Source organism: Eleutherodactylus coqui, chromosome 8, assembly GCF_035609145.1.
Source record: "Eleutherodactylus coqui strain aEleCoq1 chromosome 8, aEleCoq1.hap1, whole genome shotgun sequence".
In the NCBI taxonomy this organism is placed as follows: Eukaryota; Metazoa; Chordata; class Amphibia; order Anura; family Eleutherodactylidae; genus Eleutherodactylus; species Eleutherodactylus coqui.
This window is the reverse complement of record NC_089844.1, coordinates 200,701,646-200,717,734: the sequence shown is the minus strand read 5'-3', so window position 1 is coordinate 200,717,734 and position 16,089 is coordinate 200,701,646. Positions and strand designations below refer to the sequence as shown.

General features: G+C 47.5%; 1 protein-coding gene and 1 pseudogene across 1 annotated transcript; both read left to right on the top strand.

Annotated features, from left to right (window-relative positions):
* The window catches only part of LOC136577350 (sulfotransferase 1C2-like), a 63,029-nt pseudogene extending 48,375 nt beyond the window's left edge, over positions 1 to 14,654 (top strand).
* On the top strand, positions 4,356 to 11,029 carry LOC136577349 (uncharacterized). The gene is made up of 2 exons (XM_066577241.1): positions 4,356 to 10,647; positions 10,914 to 11,029. Exon 1 carries the CDS (start codon positions 4,497 to 4,499, stop codon positions 10,314 to 10,316), a length of 5,820 nt encoding a protein of 1,939 aa, XP_066433338.1. The 5' UTR covers positions 4,356 to 4,496; the 3' UTR covers positions 10,317 to 10,647; positions 10,914 to 11,029.
* Positions 14,655 to 16,089: the final 1,435 nt, after the last annotated feature.

Here is a 16,089-nt window from a genome sequence, read left to right as displayed (position 1 = left end):
TAGTGACCCCCACAGAAGCCCCTACAATAGTGACCCCCCACAGTATCCCCAGCAGTAATAGTGACCCCCACAGTATCCCTAGTAATGATAGTGACCCCAAAGAAGCCCCAGCAATAGTAGTGACACCTGTAGTAGCCGCAATAGTATTAGCACTCCCCTTTACTCACCCAAGCAGTAATAGTGGCCCCCACGGTAGCCCAATAGTATTAACGCTCCCATGCACTCGCACCAGCAATAATAGTGACCCCCACAGTATCCCCAGCAATAATAGTGACTCCCAAAGTATCCCAAGCAATAATAGTGACCTCGACAGTATCTCCAACAATAATATTGACCCCCACAGAAGCCCCAACAATAATAGTGACCCCACAGTATCTCCAGCAATAATAGTGACCCCACAGAAGCCCCAGAAATAATAATGACCCCCACAGAAGCCCTAATACTATTAGTGCTCCCATATCCTCGCCCGAGCAATAATAGTGACCCCCACAGTAGCCCAATAGTATTAGTGTTCCCCTATACTTGCCCCCGCAATAATTGTGACCCATAGTATTTGTGTCCCCTATACGAGCCAAGTGACCTACACAGTGACCCATATACTTACCCATCTCCTGGTCTTCACATCACAGATGATCCTCTCAGCACTGCTACCGACAGCCGGAAGTCTGTGCACCAGCAACAGCGCTCCTTCCCTCCTTCTCCTCTCTAGTGGCACCAAAGAGGAGAGCTGAGGGGAGGGGTGAGAACGATCCCAGATACACACACAGCTGTCAGTGTATGCATCCGGTCCGTGGCGCTGCACAGTGATTACTGGGCAGGGAGCTGCAGCACCTCGCCTGGTAATCACTTTAATGGTGACCAGATGTCACCAGAAAACCAGACAAATGTCATGAAAGTGGGACAAATGCCTGTCCCGCTGGGGTCCAGGCGGAAGGCGGGACACAGGGTCCTAAAGTGGGAAGTCCCACCTAAATCGGGGAGTCTGGTCTCATCTTAGGCAGTCGCTCATTGATGAACTTTTGTGAATGAAGACGGGCGTGCCAGAACAACAAAAAGCATCGGAACAATTATCACAGCGATGACGGTCAAGCTTCTGCTTCCAACAGGTCAGCCCATGTAAAAGGGCCCAATGTACCATACAAAGCAAATACTGATGTACTCTGGGTATTGGGAAAAAATACAGGATGTCAGATTAATCAGCCTACTTGTAAGAAGAAACCCCATGGAGAGGAGCAGCCACCTGTCCAGTACAATGGCAGCACAAAAAATACAACAGGGAGGAGCTTAGGACCCTGTTATAGGATTGGGGTTGCTCTTTACTTTTGAACTCACCATATTTGTGTCGGACGCCCAGGAAATGTAATTTTGCTATGTTGGGAGTTTGGCTATGGAGCCCCATGACTTCTATGTACACCCCCAGCTTTTGATCAGCCCACTCACTTTATAGATCCCTATGATCCTGTGAGTTTAGCTCAGTAGACCCACGGTTGGGCTAGAACAATCGTCTGTAAAATGTGTCCGTAATAATACGTTTGTCTGAAAGTAGCCATATCGAGAAGAAATATAGTTTTTGGTTCTGGTGCTGTATTTGTTATGAGCTTGGTTGGTGCTGTAGTTATATATTAATTCTGGTTCTGGGGTTGTATATTTCTGTACTGAGGTTAGTTCTGGTGCCGCATGAAAGGTATGAGTTTGCTTCTGATGCTTGTGAGAAAAGCAATATACAAAAAAAATCACAGAAAGCACCCATCTTTTTTGTCTGTTGCTATATTTCCCTTTCTGTGATTTTTTTCACTTATGTTAGTGTAGAGACAATATGTGAGGACCCGTGACGCTGGGTTGTGGGCTCACGTATTTTGGCCAAAATATCAACTAATACCTAGGATTTATCAGGATTTATCAATGACATGCAATGCAGCCTTAAACCTTGGGTCACCCAGGGTGCCAGTGTGGCTCGCCTGTGGGGTGCAGGGCAACCTGCTGGATTCAAGTATGGCATCTCCAATAGGTTGTAGGCCTGAATGGTGCACTACACGTACCATGTGGCCTGACACCCTGTATTTACTCTTCTGTGCAGGAATAAGCACTAAACAGCAGCCCCCTTCAGTATCAGGGCTCAGTCCTTGGCCCCCTTCTCTTCTCTATCTATATAGCCCCGATTGGACAAACCATCCTTAAATTCGGCCTCCAATACCATCTCTACGCTGACGACACCCAACTAAACACCTCTTCCTGTGAGATCTCTGAGCCTTTCCTCCAAAACATCACTGAATGTTGACCGCTGTCTCTAATACCATGTCCTCTCTTTATCTCAATCTTAACCTCTATAAAACTGACCTTCTCGTCTTTCCGCCTTCCAACCGACCTCCCCTCAACATGTCCAATCCAGTGTCTGGCACCATAATAACCCCCAGATAGCATGCCAGCTGCCTTGGGGTCACACTGGACTCTGACCTCTCCTTTACCCCCCATATACAATCTCTGGCCCAAACATGCCACATGCACCTCAGAAATATTGCTAAAATCCGGCTGTTCCTCACCACGAACACGCTAAAGACACTCATGGTCGCCCTTATCCACTACTGACTAGACTACTGCAACTCGCTATTCATCAGCCTTCCTGGGACCAGACTCGCTCCACTCCAATCCATACTAAATGCGGCAGCTAGGCTCCTTTTTCTATCCAGCCATTACTTAGACACCTCTGCACTATGCCAGTCGCTGCATTGGCTGCCCATCTATTGCAGAACTAAATTTAAACTCCTCACCCTCACCCACAAAGCTCTGCATGGCACCATGCCACCATACATTGCCTCCCTCCTGTCTGTACACCACCCAGCCGGCTCACTCCGATCCGCTAACACACTCAGACTAAACACCCCTCTAATACGAACCTCACATGCATATCTTCCGCGCGGGATCTTGCCACAAATACCACTGTTATACTCAGGAATACTTTCCTTTCTAAGGAGTCAGGGAGGTGGTGATCGCTCCTTCTGGCCACTATTTGGCATTTCAGGAGCTCCTGGTAATTCGCTTCGGCATAAAGTGATGATAAAAAACTCATCTGTATGGATTCTCTCACACAAGCATTTTTTTTTACAGCGCACCGTGTGAAAGTAGAGCAGCATCGTGGGGTTGGCCAGTTGGAGGGGGGTAAGCTGTCCAGAGATAAACCACCAGCAAGCCCTGATGACATAAGGGCGAAGATGAAGAACCAGCTGTATCCCTGGGGTGAAGCACCCCATACTGTGCACAGAAGGAGAGGGAGACTTGCTCCCCACATGGCTGGTCACTGCATTGGCGGTGCAGAAGAATTGCACCACCACTGTGGTGGTGGGGTAAACGGACTCACAGGACTGTTGGCAATGTAAAGGGTTAATATGACAGTATAGTTAATAGTTGAGCAAGGTCCTGCAAGGCTTACTTATGTGTTATTAAAGTGTAATGGTATATAATAATAATAATCTTTATTTGTATAGCGCCAACATATTCCGCAGCGCTTACATAGACAGGGGGAATACAGAAAGACAAAAGTACAAAAAATTACAGAACCACGGTTACATAGTAATCAGTTGGTGGAAACAATAGGGAAGGGTCCTGCTCCAACGAGCTTACATACTACAAGTAATGGGGGTGTCATGCCTTTGGCAGTCTCTGTTCAGTAAAATTGTCTGTACTGTATAAGGTATATGATATTGCTTTATTTCTGGCATTATTAGATGGACTTTCTGTTAGGGCTCCATCTAGTGTGCATTCATATACTGAGCCTCAGTGTATTTTGTCCTCTGAGGGATGCTGTACCCTTTACCCATGACCTCAGTGACATCATCAGCTCAGCCCACAGTAGCCATTTTCTGGCACATTCCCTCCATGTCTGGACTGCTCTAGAGACCCTCTGCAAACCTTTATTATCCAGGCTCACAGTGGCATCGTCGGTATGTGATAACTTCTACCTGATGTCCTACTCTTAGCATCCTGTGTATATATGTTTCCAGTTCCATGATTATACCACTTCTATAGTTTCTAGTCCTATGTGTGTTATTCAGATAGCATAGCATGTGTCCTAGTGTATGCGCATGCACACTTATCATCCCTCATGGCTGTATTACATGCTTCCTGTCTTCTCACATGTATGTAATGTATTCTATGTACTGCTATGTTAGTGTACATTGCTAAGTGCATCATTTTCTTTGTTCTACAGTTTTACCTCTACCTTGCAATAAAGTTGAAAGCGGACATTGCTCCATCGTCATTGTGTTGCAGGGAAGGTTATCTGCCTGTCTACTTATGCTCCACTCATAGGGAGGACAGAACAGTAAAACGACGGCCCCTCACAGACTGGATAGAGAAACAGGGACTTCTCACAGGCTGGACACAGGGCACCAGCAGTCTAGACAGCAGGATACTAAACCACGTTTTGTGCTATACGCAGAGATACTGCTACAGGACGCCCACTACAGCGGTAAGCACGTAAGCTCGTCCGGAGCGTCACCATGTCAACGTTAGAGACTGGACTGTATGAGACAAGGTCTCACATCTCAGCTAGCTCCAGAAGCTCAAAAGGGTCAGTGAGTAGCTCTACAGTAGCCATTGCTCGTGCAAAAGCGGAAGCCGCCAAAATGCGAGTGCATTATGCTGAGCAAGAAAGGCAATTAAAAGTAGAGAAAGCACGCATGGAAGCAGCACTGGAAAAACTATCAGTAGAGAAAGAAGCTGCAGCTGCTGTGGCTGAAGCAGAGGCTTTGGAAGAAGCAGCGATCTACGCAAGTGAAAGATTCAGCAACATGTCTAGGCGCAGTTCTGGTCACCAAGACAATCTCCAGCGTACTTCAGACTATGTTCAGCTACATGCCAACTCGGGTGACGACTCGTGCTCAGATCCGGGAGAGGAGTCAAACCTCCAAAAAGAGCTCCGCCAGCAACCGGTAACACAGCAAGTGACCTCAGCACACCAAATGCCCAACATCAAATTAGATAGCAGTTTGATATTCAGTCGGCCCTCAGTACAACCTAAGCTTGAACCAACAAATGTTTGGAGTACCACGGTCGCCACCAATAAGAATGAACCTTTAGACTGTGACTATTATCATAGCAGCATGTCAAAGAATCGCTGTAACTCAATAGGACCTCCACAAAGCAACTTACCTTCAGATCTACCACGCAGAGATCAAGGTATGACAGACCTCGTCAAATTCTTTGCACGACGTGAGCTAATAACTAAAGGACTCACAAAGTTTAATGACAGACCTGAAGGCTATAGAGCATGGCGTTCGTCATTCAGAAATATGATCAAAGATCTCGACCTGTCTGTAAGTGAAGAAGTTGACCTCCTAGTCAAATGGTTAGGCAACGAGTCAGCAGAACATGCAAAGCGAATTAGAGACATCAACATTAACTACCCAAGCAGAGGACTAAAAATGATATGGGAAAGACTGGAGGAGTGTTATGGCTCACCAGAAGTGGTAGAAAATGCACTCTTCAAAAGGATTGAGGATTTTCCTAAGATTCCCAATAAAGGATTTCAGAAGCTGAGAGAATTAAGTGACCTGCTGATGGAACTCGAAGTTGCTAAAGGTGAGGGAGACTTGCAAGGTCTCGCATTTTTAGACACAGCACGTGGTGTCAACCCCATTGTACAGAAATTACCTTACAGTCTACAAGAAAAGTGGATTACTCAAGGCTCCAAGTACAAACAACAGCACAACGTCTCATTCCCTCCATTCTCCTTTTTTGTGGATTTCATACGCCAACAATCAAAGACTAGGAACGACCCAAGTTTTGACTTCTCAACATTTGAAACCGCTGACACCAGAACTAACAAACCTGCTTCACTTCGTAACCCGAAAGCTACACCTGTTGCAGTACACAAAACCAGCATATCTGCTGTGCATCCCTCAACAAGAGACCCTTGCAAAGACTGCCCTCTACATAAGAAGCCTCACCCATTGCAGAAATGTAGAGGATTCAGGGAAAAAACTCTTAAGGACCGGAAAGCCTTTCTCAAGGAAAACCAGATTTGCTACAAGTGTTGTGCCTCAACATCTCATAGGGCGAAGGACTGTACAGCAAACATCGAGTGTTCAGAATGTCATAGTAAGGAGCATACCACGGCCTTACATCCTGAGCCCGCCCCATGGACTCTCACGCCTTCAGACCAGGCTACAGAGCATGGCGGGGAGGAGAAAGTCACAGTACTTCCTGAAGTGTCACCCCAGTGTACCCAAGTCTGTGGAGAGGGCCTCAGAGGTAAATCCTGCTCTAAGATTTGTCTTGTTAAAGTTTATCCAATTGGACACAAAGAAATGGCTGTAAGGTTGTATACCATTCTTGACGATCAAAGCAACAGGTCCCTTGCCAGCTCTACTTTCTTCGACATCTTCGACATTGAAGGACATAGCTCTCCATATTCACTTAAGACTTGCACAGGTGTGACTGAAGAAGCCGGAAGAAGAGCTACTGGTTTTCAAATAGAATCCATGGATGGTGAAACATCCCTGCCTCTACCTAAACTGATAGAATGTAATCAAATTCCAAACAACAGAGAGGAGATTCCAACGCCTGAAGCAGCATTACCACATAAGCACTTGAAGACCATGGCCCATCTCATCCCTGCCTTAGATCCTAAGGCTCAAATAGTGCTTCTGCTTGGAAGGGACATCATAAGAGTCCACAAGGTCAGAAAACAGGTAAATGGCCCTCACAATTCTCCATTTGCACAGAAACTAGACCTAGGATGGGTCATTGTAGGTGACGTCTGCCTAGGAAATGTCCACAAACCATCCACGGTAAATTCCTATTGCACTAATACACTGGAAAATGGACGTCCATCCTTCTTCCAGCCTTGTCCTAACAGGTTCCTTATAAGAGACACACCTAGCAGTATTTCATACTCTGACTCTACGGAAATCGGGACCCATTTCTGTGACGAAGACAGAGACCACTTAGGGTGCACAGTGTTCCAGAGGACAAAGGACGACCACAAAATCGCCCCCTCTATTGAAGACAAAGCCTTCTTGGACATAATGGAACAAGGCTTTTTCAAAGATGAAGCAAACAATTGGGTGGCACCACTTCCTTTCAAAACTCAGAGACGCCATCTCCCCGACAACAGAGATCAAGCACTGAAGCGCTTTTTCTCACTCAGACGCAACCTTCTAAGAAGGCCAGATATGAGTGAACATTTCTTCACATTCATGGGGAAGATATTTGGAAACGGTCATGCGGAAGTTGCTCCACCTCTAAGAGAAAAGGAGGAACACTGGTACCTGCCAATCTTTGGTGTCTACCACCCTAAGAAGCCAGGACAGATCCGGGTAGTATTTGACTCCAGTTCACAGTATGAAGGAGTCTCCCTCAATGATGCTCTCATGACCGGACCAGACCTCAATAACACACTATTAGGAGTGCTCATTAGGTTCCGTAAAGGATTAATTTCCATTGTTGCCGACATACAGCAGATGTTTCATTGTTTTCTAGTGAAAGAAGAACATAGGAACTTCTTGAGATTCTTCTGGTTTAAAGACAACGACCAAACCAAAGACATAATGGAATACCGAATGAAAGTACATGTTTTTGGCAACAGCCCATCTCCTGCAGTCGCCATCTATGGACTCAAAAGGTCTGCCCGAGAAGGTGAAGAAGAATATGGACAAGATGTCAGGCAGTTTGTAGAAAGAGACTTTTATGTGGACGATGGCCTGAAATCACTTCCATCACCAGATGCAGCAATCGACCTACTCAAAAGAACCCAAAGTATGCTTGCTTGTTCGAACCTCAAACTCCATAAGATAGCTTCAAACAGCAAGGCTGTCATGAAAGCCTTTCCCACTCAAGATCACGCCAATGACCTGAAGGATCTAGACTTGGCAACGGCCACAATACCCTTGCAGCGCAGCCTAGGGCTCAACTGGGACCTCAACAACGACACCTTTACCTTTCAGGTGGATCAAAAGCCAAAACCATTCACACGACGCGGTGTCCTATCTACGATCAACAGCATCTACGACCCGCTTGGGTTTGCAGCTCCCGTGACCATTCAAGGTAAGATGCTGCTCAGAGACTTGACTGCAGATACATGCGATTGGGACTCCCCACTTTCCCCAGAGAAGGAGACATTGTGGGTAAAGTGGAGAGACTCCCTGGTAGCATTATCCGACCTACACGTTCCTAGGCCGTATGCACACGTGCCTATTGCAGAGGTCAAGTCTAAAGAGCTGTGTGTATTTTGTGATGCCTCAGTGAAAGCAATTGCTGCAGTTGCCTACCTCAAAACGATTGACATTAAGGGCCAGACACATATTGGGTTTGTGATTGGAAAGGCAAAACTGGCACCATCTCCTGAGCCTACCATACCGAGGCTGGAGCTTTGTGCTGCCGTTCTGGCAGTAGAACTAGCTGAACTCATTGTGACAGAAATAGATATGACACTTGATGACACAGAATTTCATACAGATAGCAAAGTAGTGCTGGGCTACATTTACAATGAGTCTAGGAGATTCTATGTGTATGTGCATAACAGAGTCCATAGGATTAGAAAGTCATCAAAACCTACTCAGTGGCGCTATGTACCGACTGATCACAACCCAGCAGATCATGCTACAAGAGCTGTACCAGCACCACTCCTTAAAGATACCACATGGCTCACAGGGCCAACTTTCCTTTATAAACCAGTACTGGATACTCACAAGAAAAGCACCTATGAACTGCTAGACCCAGATTCCGATGCAGAGGTTCGCCCTCAAGTTTCCACGCTCATTACGACACTTTCTAGCAAACAGCTGGGATCTAAACGTTTTAACAGGTTCTCAACTTGGAAGTCACTAAACCGCGCTGTAAGTTGCTTAATTCATATCGCCAGAACCTTCAGAGCCACGCCAGCAAGATCAAGTCATTGCAGAGGTTGGCACCGCTGTCCAAAGGGCTATACAGTGGATGAACTTACACAGGCCAAGGACGTTGTCATCCATTGTGTGCAACAAGAGATTTACGCAAGAGAACTAGAATCACTCCAAAATCAAAAGAATGTGCCTAAAGATAGTTCCCTCAGGAAACTTGACCCATATATAGATGCTAATGGACTGTTGAGAGTTGGAGGACGTGTCTCAAATGCACAGCTTGATAGTAACGAGTGCCATCCTGTAATACTCCCTAACGATCATGTTGCGTCTCTACTTGTGCGGCATTACCATGAACAGACTAAACACCACGGACGTTTGTTCACTGAGGGAGCTCTATGTACAGCTGGATTTTGGATAGTTGGAGCCAAAAGACTTGTGAGTAATGTCATTTTCAGATGTGTTACATGCCGGAAACTCCGTGGTACGTTTCAGTCGCAGAAAATGGCTAGCCTCCCTGCTGACCGACTCAGCACTGAACCACCGTTCACAAATGTTGGGCTCGACGTGTTTGGCCCATGGTCCGTCACCACGCGGCGCACTAGAGGAGGCGAAGCAAACAGCAAACGCTGGGCTGTCCTATTCACTTGTATGAGCATCAGGGCAGTGCACATAGAAGTTATTGAGTCTTTGGACACATCCAGCTTCATAAATGCATTAAGACGCTTCATTTCTATAAGAGGTCCAGTCAAGCAAATCCGTTCTGATAGAGGTACCAATTTCATTGGAGCGTGTAAAGAGTTGAATATTCCCTCAAACATTGACAGCGACCATGTAAGAAGATATCTTGCGAACCAAGGTTGCACATGGTCATTTAACCCTCCACATTCTTCTCACATGGGCGGCTCATGGGAGCGTATGATCGGCATAGCACGTAGGATCCTTGATTCGATATTCCTCCACGAGGGCACTTCAAGACTCACCCATGAGACCCTCACAACTCTTATGGCTGAAGTAGTAGCTATCATAAATGCGAGACCATTAATGCCAATATCCAGAGATCCAGATGACCCTCCTTTGCTAACTCCTTCTACTCTACTCACGCAAAAGTTCGATGCAATTACAGCTCCTGCTGGTGAGTTTGATTCTAAAGACTTGTACAAGTGTCAATGGAGACGGGTACAAAGCTTGGCAAATGTGTTTTGGGAAAAGTGGAGGAAACAATACATCTCAACTTTACAGACTAGGAATAAGTGGCATTCCAGTAAACCCAACATGGAAGTTGGCAATGTTGTTCTTGTCAAGGACTCTCAGTCAAAAAGAAACGAATGGCCTATGGGACTCATAACCAAGGTTTTTCCTAGTGAAGACGGGAAAGTCAGAAAGGTGGAAGTCAAATTGTGCAAACAAAATGAGCCTAAACTCTTCTTCAGACCTGTTACAGAACTAATTTTATTACTCACAACGAAGAGGTCTTAATGTGGTAACCTTGGGTTACCAGACGGGGAGTGTCATGCCTTTGGCAGTCTCTGTTCAGTAAAATTGTCTGTACTGTATAAGGTATATGATATTGCTTTATTTCTGGCATTATTAGATGGACTTTCTGTTAGGGCTCCATCTAGTGTGCATTCATATACTGAGCCTCAGTGTATTTTGTCCTCTGAGGGATGCTGTACCCTTTACCCATGACCTCAGTGACATCATCAGCTCAGCCCACAGTAGCCATTTTCTGGCACATTCCCTCCATGTCTGGACTGCTCTAGAGACCCTCTGCAAACCTTTATTATCCAGGCTCACAGTGGCATCGTCGGTATGTGATAACTTCTACCTGATGTCCTACTCTTAGCATCCTGTGTATATATGTTTCCAGTTCCATGATTATACCACTTCTATAGTTTCTAGTCCTATGTGTGTTATTCAGATAGCATAGCATGTGTCCTAGTGTATGCGCATGCACACTTATCATCCCTCATGGCTGTATTACATGCTTCCTGTCTTCTCACATGTATGTAATGTATTCTATGTACTGCTATGTTAGTGTACATTGCTAAGTGCATCATTTTCTTTGTTCTACAGTTTTACCTCTACCTTGCAATAAAGTTGAAAGCGGACATTGCTCCATCGTCATTGTGTTGCAGGGAAGGTTATCTGCCTGTCTACTTATGCTCCACTCATAGGGAGGACAGAACAGGGGGGATACAAAAGGTAAAGGGCTGGAGATGTGCACGGTATGGCGGGGTGGAGAGTGAGGGATTCTATACACAAACAATGGTCAGATGTTTGGCCGTGTGACGGCAGAATCGGTATGACTGCAGGGGCAGTTTATGACAGCTAGCAGGGATTGCAGTCAATAGGTCAGGGAGCATGTTATCAGGCGGAGTACAGAGGAAAAAGGTGCGTTTTTAGAGCACGCCTGAAGTTTTTCGAGTCCTGGATTGCCCGGGTATCCTTTGGTAATGCGTTCCAGAGGGCTGGTGCTGCTCTGGAGAAATCTTGGAGGCGGGAGTGAGAAGTTCGAATTAGAGGGGTGTGCAGTCTAGTTTCGTTTGCCGAGCGGAGAGCCCGGGCTGGGTGATGGATTGAGATGAGGGAGGCAATATAGGGGGCGCTGCACTGTGGAGGGCTTTGTGGATTAGGGTAGTAAGTTTAAATTGAATTCTGTATTTAACGGGCAGCCATTGCAGTGACCGGCACAGGGCAGAGGCGTCCGAGTAGCGGCTGGACAGGAATATGAGCCTGGCTGCGGCATTCAGGATGGATTGGAGAGGGTAGAGTCTGGTGCAGGGGAGGCCGATCAGCAATGAGTTGCAATAATCGAGTCGTGAGTGGATGAGGGATGTTTATAATGTTATGCATAAAGGGTTAATGGCGATGGTGTAATGTGCCTGATGGGATGTAATAGACTGTAATAATGATGAGGTGTAATGGTGCAGTTAGGCACATGGCATAGAGTGTATATGGGATTGAGTAATGAAGCCGGAAAGTGAAACCGCTAGTTGATGATGTGACGACCTCTAGACTTTAGTATCGTGTATGACATGTTTTACGCCTTCTGTAAGGGGCATTGGAAGTTAGGGTTTATAGCCAGCATAAGGATGTATTTAGCAATTACACTGCAAGGAATACGATGTAAAGCTATTCTGATAAAATATGTTTAAAGTCATGTGCCTTTCTGCTGCCAGGAGGAGCTAATGAGGAACTACTGCGCTGTATATGCCAGCAAAGGACGAAAAACATGTATTTTGAGTCGCTTTATGTAAAGTACTGTTGCTTTAAGCGAGAGTTTACAGTAACGTTATATCGCAAAGTCAAAAGTACAGGAGCCCTCCTATGAGGTATAACTATGTTTATTATGCCATCCTGAACCCGTGTCATACCCTCACCTGTGACTAGTTACAGCACCAAGGAGTCTAGAGGAGGACATAGGGGTGTGGAGGAAGACAGAGGGGTCTGGGGGAGGACAGAGGGGTCTGGGGGAGGACAGAGGGGTCTGGGGGAGGACAGAGGGGTCTGCAAGAGGACAGAGGGGTCTGCAAGAGAACAGAGGGGTCTGGAGGAGGACAGAGGGGTATGGAGGAGGACAGAGGGGTATGGAGGAGGACAGAGGGGTATGGAGGAGGACAGAGGGGTATGGAGGAGGACAGAGGAGTCTGGAGGAGGACAGAGGAGTCTGGAGGAGGACAGAGTGGTCTGCAAGAGGAGAAAGGGGTCTGCAAGAGAACAGAGGGGTCTGGAGGAAGACAGAGAGGTCTACAAGAGGACAGAGGTCTCTGGAGGGCAAAGAGGGGTCTGCAGGAGGACAGAGGGGTCTGGAGGAGGACAGAGGGGTCTGGAGGAGAACAGAGGAGTATGGAGGATAGAGGAATATGGAGGAGGACAGAGGGGTCTGGAGGAGGATAGAGGAATATGGAGGAGGACAGAGGGGTCTGGAGGAGGACAGAGGGGTCTGCAAGAGGACAGAGGGGTCTGCAGGAGGACAGAGGAGTATGAAGGAGGACAGAGGGGTCTGGAGGGCACAGAGGAATCTGCAGGAGGACAGAGGGGTATGGAGGAGGACAAAGGGGTCTGGAGGGCACAGAGGGCTCTGCAGGAGGACAGAGGGGTATGGAGGAGGACAGAGGGGTCTGGAGGGCACAGAGGGGTCTGGATGGCACAGAGAGGTATGGAGGAGGACAGAGGGGTCTGGATGGCACAGAGAGGTATGGAGGAGGACAGAGGAGTTTGGAGAAAAACAGGGGTCTGGAGGGCACAGAGTGGTTTGTAGGCGTAATGAGTGGTCTGGAGGAGGAAAAAGGGGTCTGGAGGAGGAAAGAGGGGTCTGGAGGGCACAGAGGGGTCTGGCAGCAGCTTTTTCGCTGCTGTACATTCAAAACACATGCCCACCCGCTCTCAGTATGTATGTGTATGGGGGTGTTGGGCAAGATACCCTCTATTGGCCTCCATTGGGTGAATGGGGGCCAGATGCTATGTTTGGTGTATATGCCAAGAGAATTCCAGGTGCATACGTTGTATGTTGTATGTGTTCACAAAATGTGATCTGAGTCTAATGTGTGGCTGCGGGATGCCCTGTAATTTGTCTTGCTTGCCTCCCGTAGTTTCTTATGGACCATGGGGCTATCACGTTAAGGACTTTTGGAAAATAAGACATCAGAGAGACATTCTCTACCTCTTCTATGAGGACATGTTAGAGGTGAGGAGATTATATCAGAATAGGCTTCTTTATACAAATGTGGCCGTCTTGTGAGAGCTGATCAGAACTTCTAAACTTCTACTTAGGACCCAAAGCGAGAAATCAGAAAAGTGATGAAGTACATAGGAAAGGATCTACCCGATGATGTTTTGGAGAAGATCCACCAGCGTACAACCCCATGGCCAACTACAGCACCATCCCGAGCTCCGTCATGGACCAAACCATCTCACCCTTCATAAGGAAAGGTATGAATGCTTACCTCCACTCATGTCTATTACAGTAACATCTATGTCTGCCATCCTAGTCACTAAATCTTGTACTTCCTTCATTCCAGGAACCTGCGGTGACTGGAAGAGTCATTTCACAGTGGCTCAAAATGAAATATTTGATGAATATTACAAGAAGGGGATGTCTGACACCGACCTGACCTTCCGCTTCTAGGAGCATGAAATCACCTGTATACACCTGTATACATTTTTAGAACTTTTTAGATTCAGATTCTACTCTTTTTGGCCTTTTATCTTTTTGGTATTAGATCTAGTATTACTATTCCCTGTATGGAAGACACAGGATCCTCCTCCTCGCATTCATTTACAACCTGAATTGTCTTTTGTACCTGTTAAATGTTAATTATGTGTAACAATATCCTAATTGTGTTTGTTTATAGTCAGGAGTGCATTGCCCTCTGACACACAAAAAGGAACCTATCCCTGTAATGTAAGGAGCTGTAAGACCTGCTCACATATACTGACTGTGGACAGGATACGGATCCCCAACACACAGCAGGACTATAAGATCCCGGGGATATTCACATGTTCCACGTCCAATGTTGTGTACCTGATCCTGTGCAGTAAATGTCCTGTTGGGGGGCTTTATATCGGGGAAACAGGACAAAAACTGAGAGCCAGGATGAGATCTCATCACCACTCAATTAAAGAGGGAAAGACGGAATTACCTGCGCCTAAACATTTTTCTAGTCACGGACACAACATAGCACAGATGAGATGAGAGTTATCATATTTAAGGGCAACTTCAAGTCTCAGCGTCACAGAAGAATTTGGGAGTATTAATTTATGGCTATTTTTAATACCCTCAAGAATAAAATGACCTCGGAGTGGGGTTCTTGTATCAGGGGAGAATATGCAAAATCTGAAGTAGAGCTAACACACAGGCCTGGTGACCCCCTAACATCAATTTAGAGACCATATAACTGTCATATTCCTTAGCAGTGGACTAATTAAGTATTTACTTCTCTGCTCATCTTGTCTGGTGTTTGTTACCATGCAGGGCGGCGCAGGGTCCCGTGGTCGGCGCGCGCCGCTCTGGTGTCGGCTCCAGCGTCCTGGAGCTCTGGAGTCGGGGCTCTCCCGGCAGCGTGGGGCAGCCCGTGTGCGGCGGCGTGGGCGCGTCCGCCCGTAGGGTGTCGCCCGCATTCCTCCATCTTTCTTATGCAGCTGTGGGAGAGTCGGCTCCTCCCACTCTCTGCCCCTGGGCTGAGTCTTGCAGTTATAAGGCTGGCAGTGACCTGAGCTCACTGCCAGTTATTGGTTCTGTCAGCGTCTAGTAGGTCCTGTCTGTCTCAGTTCAGCCTCTAGTTTGTTTGTCAGCTCCTTTTCTCTCCAGCTTTGCTTTTGCTCTGCCTTTTCTGTCGGTCATTTCCATCTGCCTTTCTGTCGGCACTCTGTCCCCTACTAGTTAGATCCATCTTGTGCAGTCGCCAGGTCCCTAGCCAGGGTAGGGACCGCCGTCCAGTTGTCCGCCTGGGGTTAGCCAGGACCGAGGCAAGTAGGCAGGGACAGTGGGGTGCGGGAAGTTCAGGGCACCCCACCTGGCACTCGGGGGACAGAGTGCCGTAACATAATTACTGGCCCTTAAACTGTTTTCTATGGAGGCGATCAGCACCCCTGCGAACCAGCTGCAAGCCCTGGTGCCGGTGGTCCAGGATTTATCCGCCCATATGGCAGCCCAGGAGCAGCGGGTGTTGTCGCAGGGTCCGGACGCCTTAACCAGCCCAGAACCTAAGTGCCCTCTTCCCGAGGTGTTTTCTGGGGAGAGGAACAAATGTTTTGTTTTCCAACAGGCGTGTCGCTTGTTTTTTCGGATGCGCCCCCGTTCTTCCGGGTCGGAGGCCCAGAGGGTCGGGCTTATAATGTCCCTGCTGCGGGGCTTTTTCCATCGCCGAGGGTTCCTCCTGCCTGCAGTCCGTGGACTCCTTTTTCCAGGAACTCGGGGGTATCTTTGATGAAGCGGACCGAGCGGGGTTGGCGGTTTCGCGGCTGTTGGCGCTGCATCAGGGGTCATTTTGTGTGGAGGCTTATTGCTCCATCTTCAGACGCTATGCGGGGGATACGGCATGGAACGATAGCGCTCTGAAAGACGTTTCTCTGCAGGGCCTCTCGGACGCAGTAAAAGACCTGTTGATTTCCCACCCCGTTCCTGGGTCTTTAAGGGAGGCAATGGAGCTAGCGGTGAAGGCAGATAGGAGGCTCAGGTCTAGGAAGCAAGACAGGCAGGCCCGTAGAGTCAGGGAGGTCGTTTGCCCTGGTCCCTCTTCTTCCTTAC

Bases quoted from the DNA above. Each gene is read 5' to 3' on its own strand.
- LOC136577349 (XM_066577241.1), top strand. From the start codon at position 4,497: ATGTCAACGTTAGAGACTGGACTGTATGAGACAAGGTCTCACATCTCA.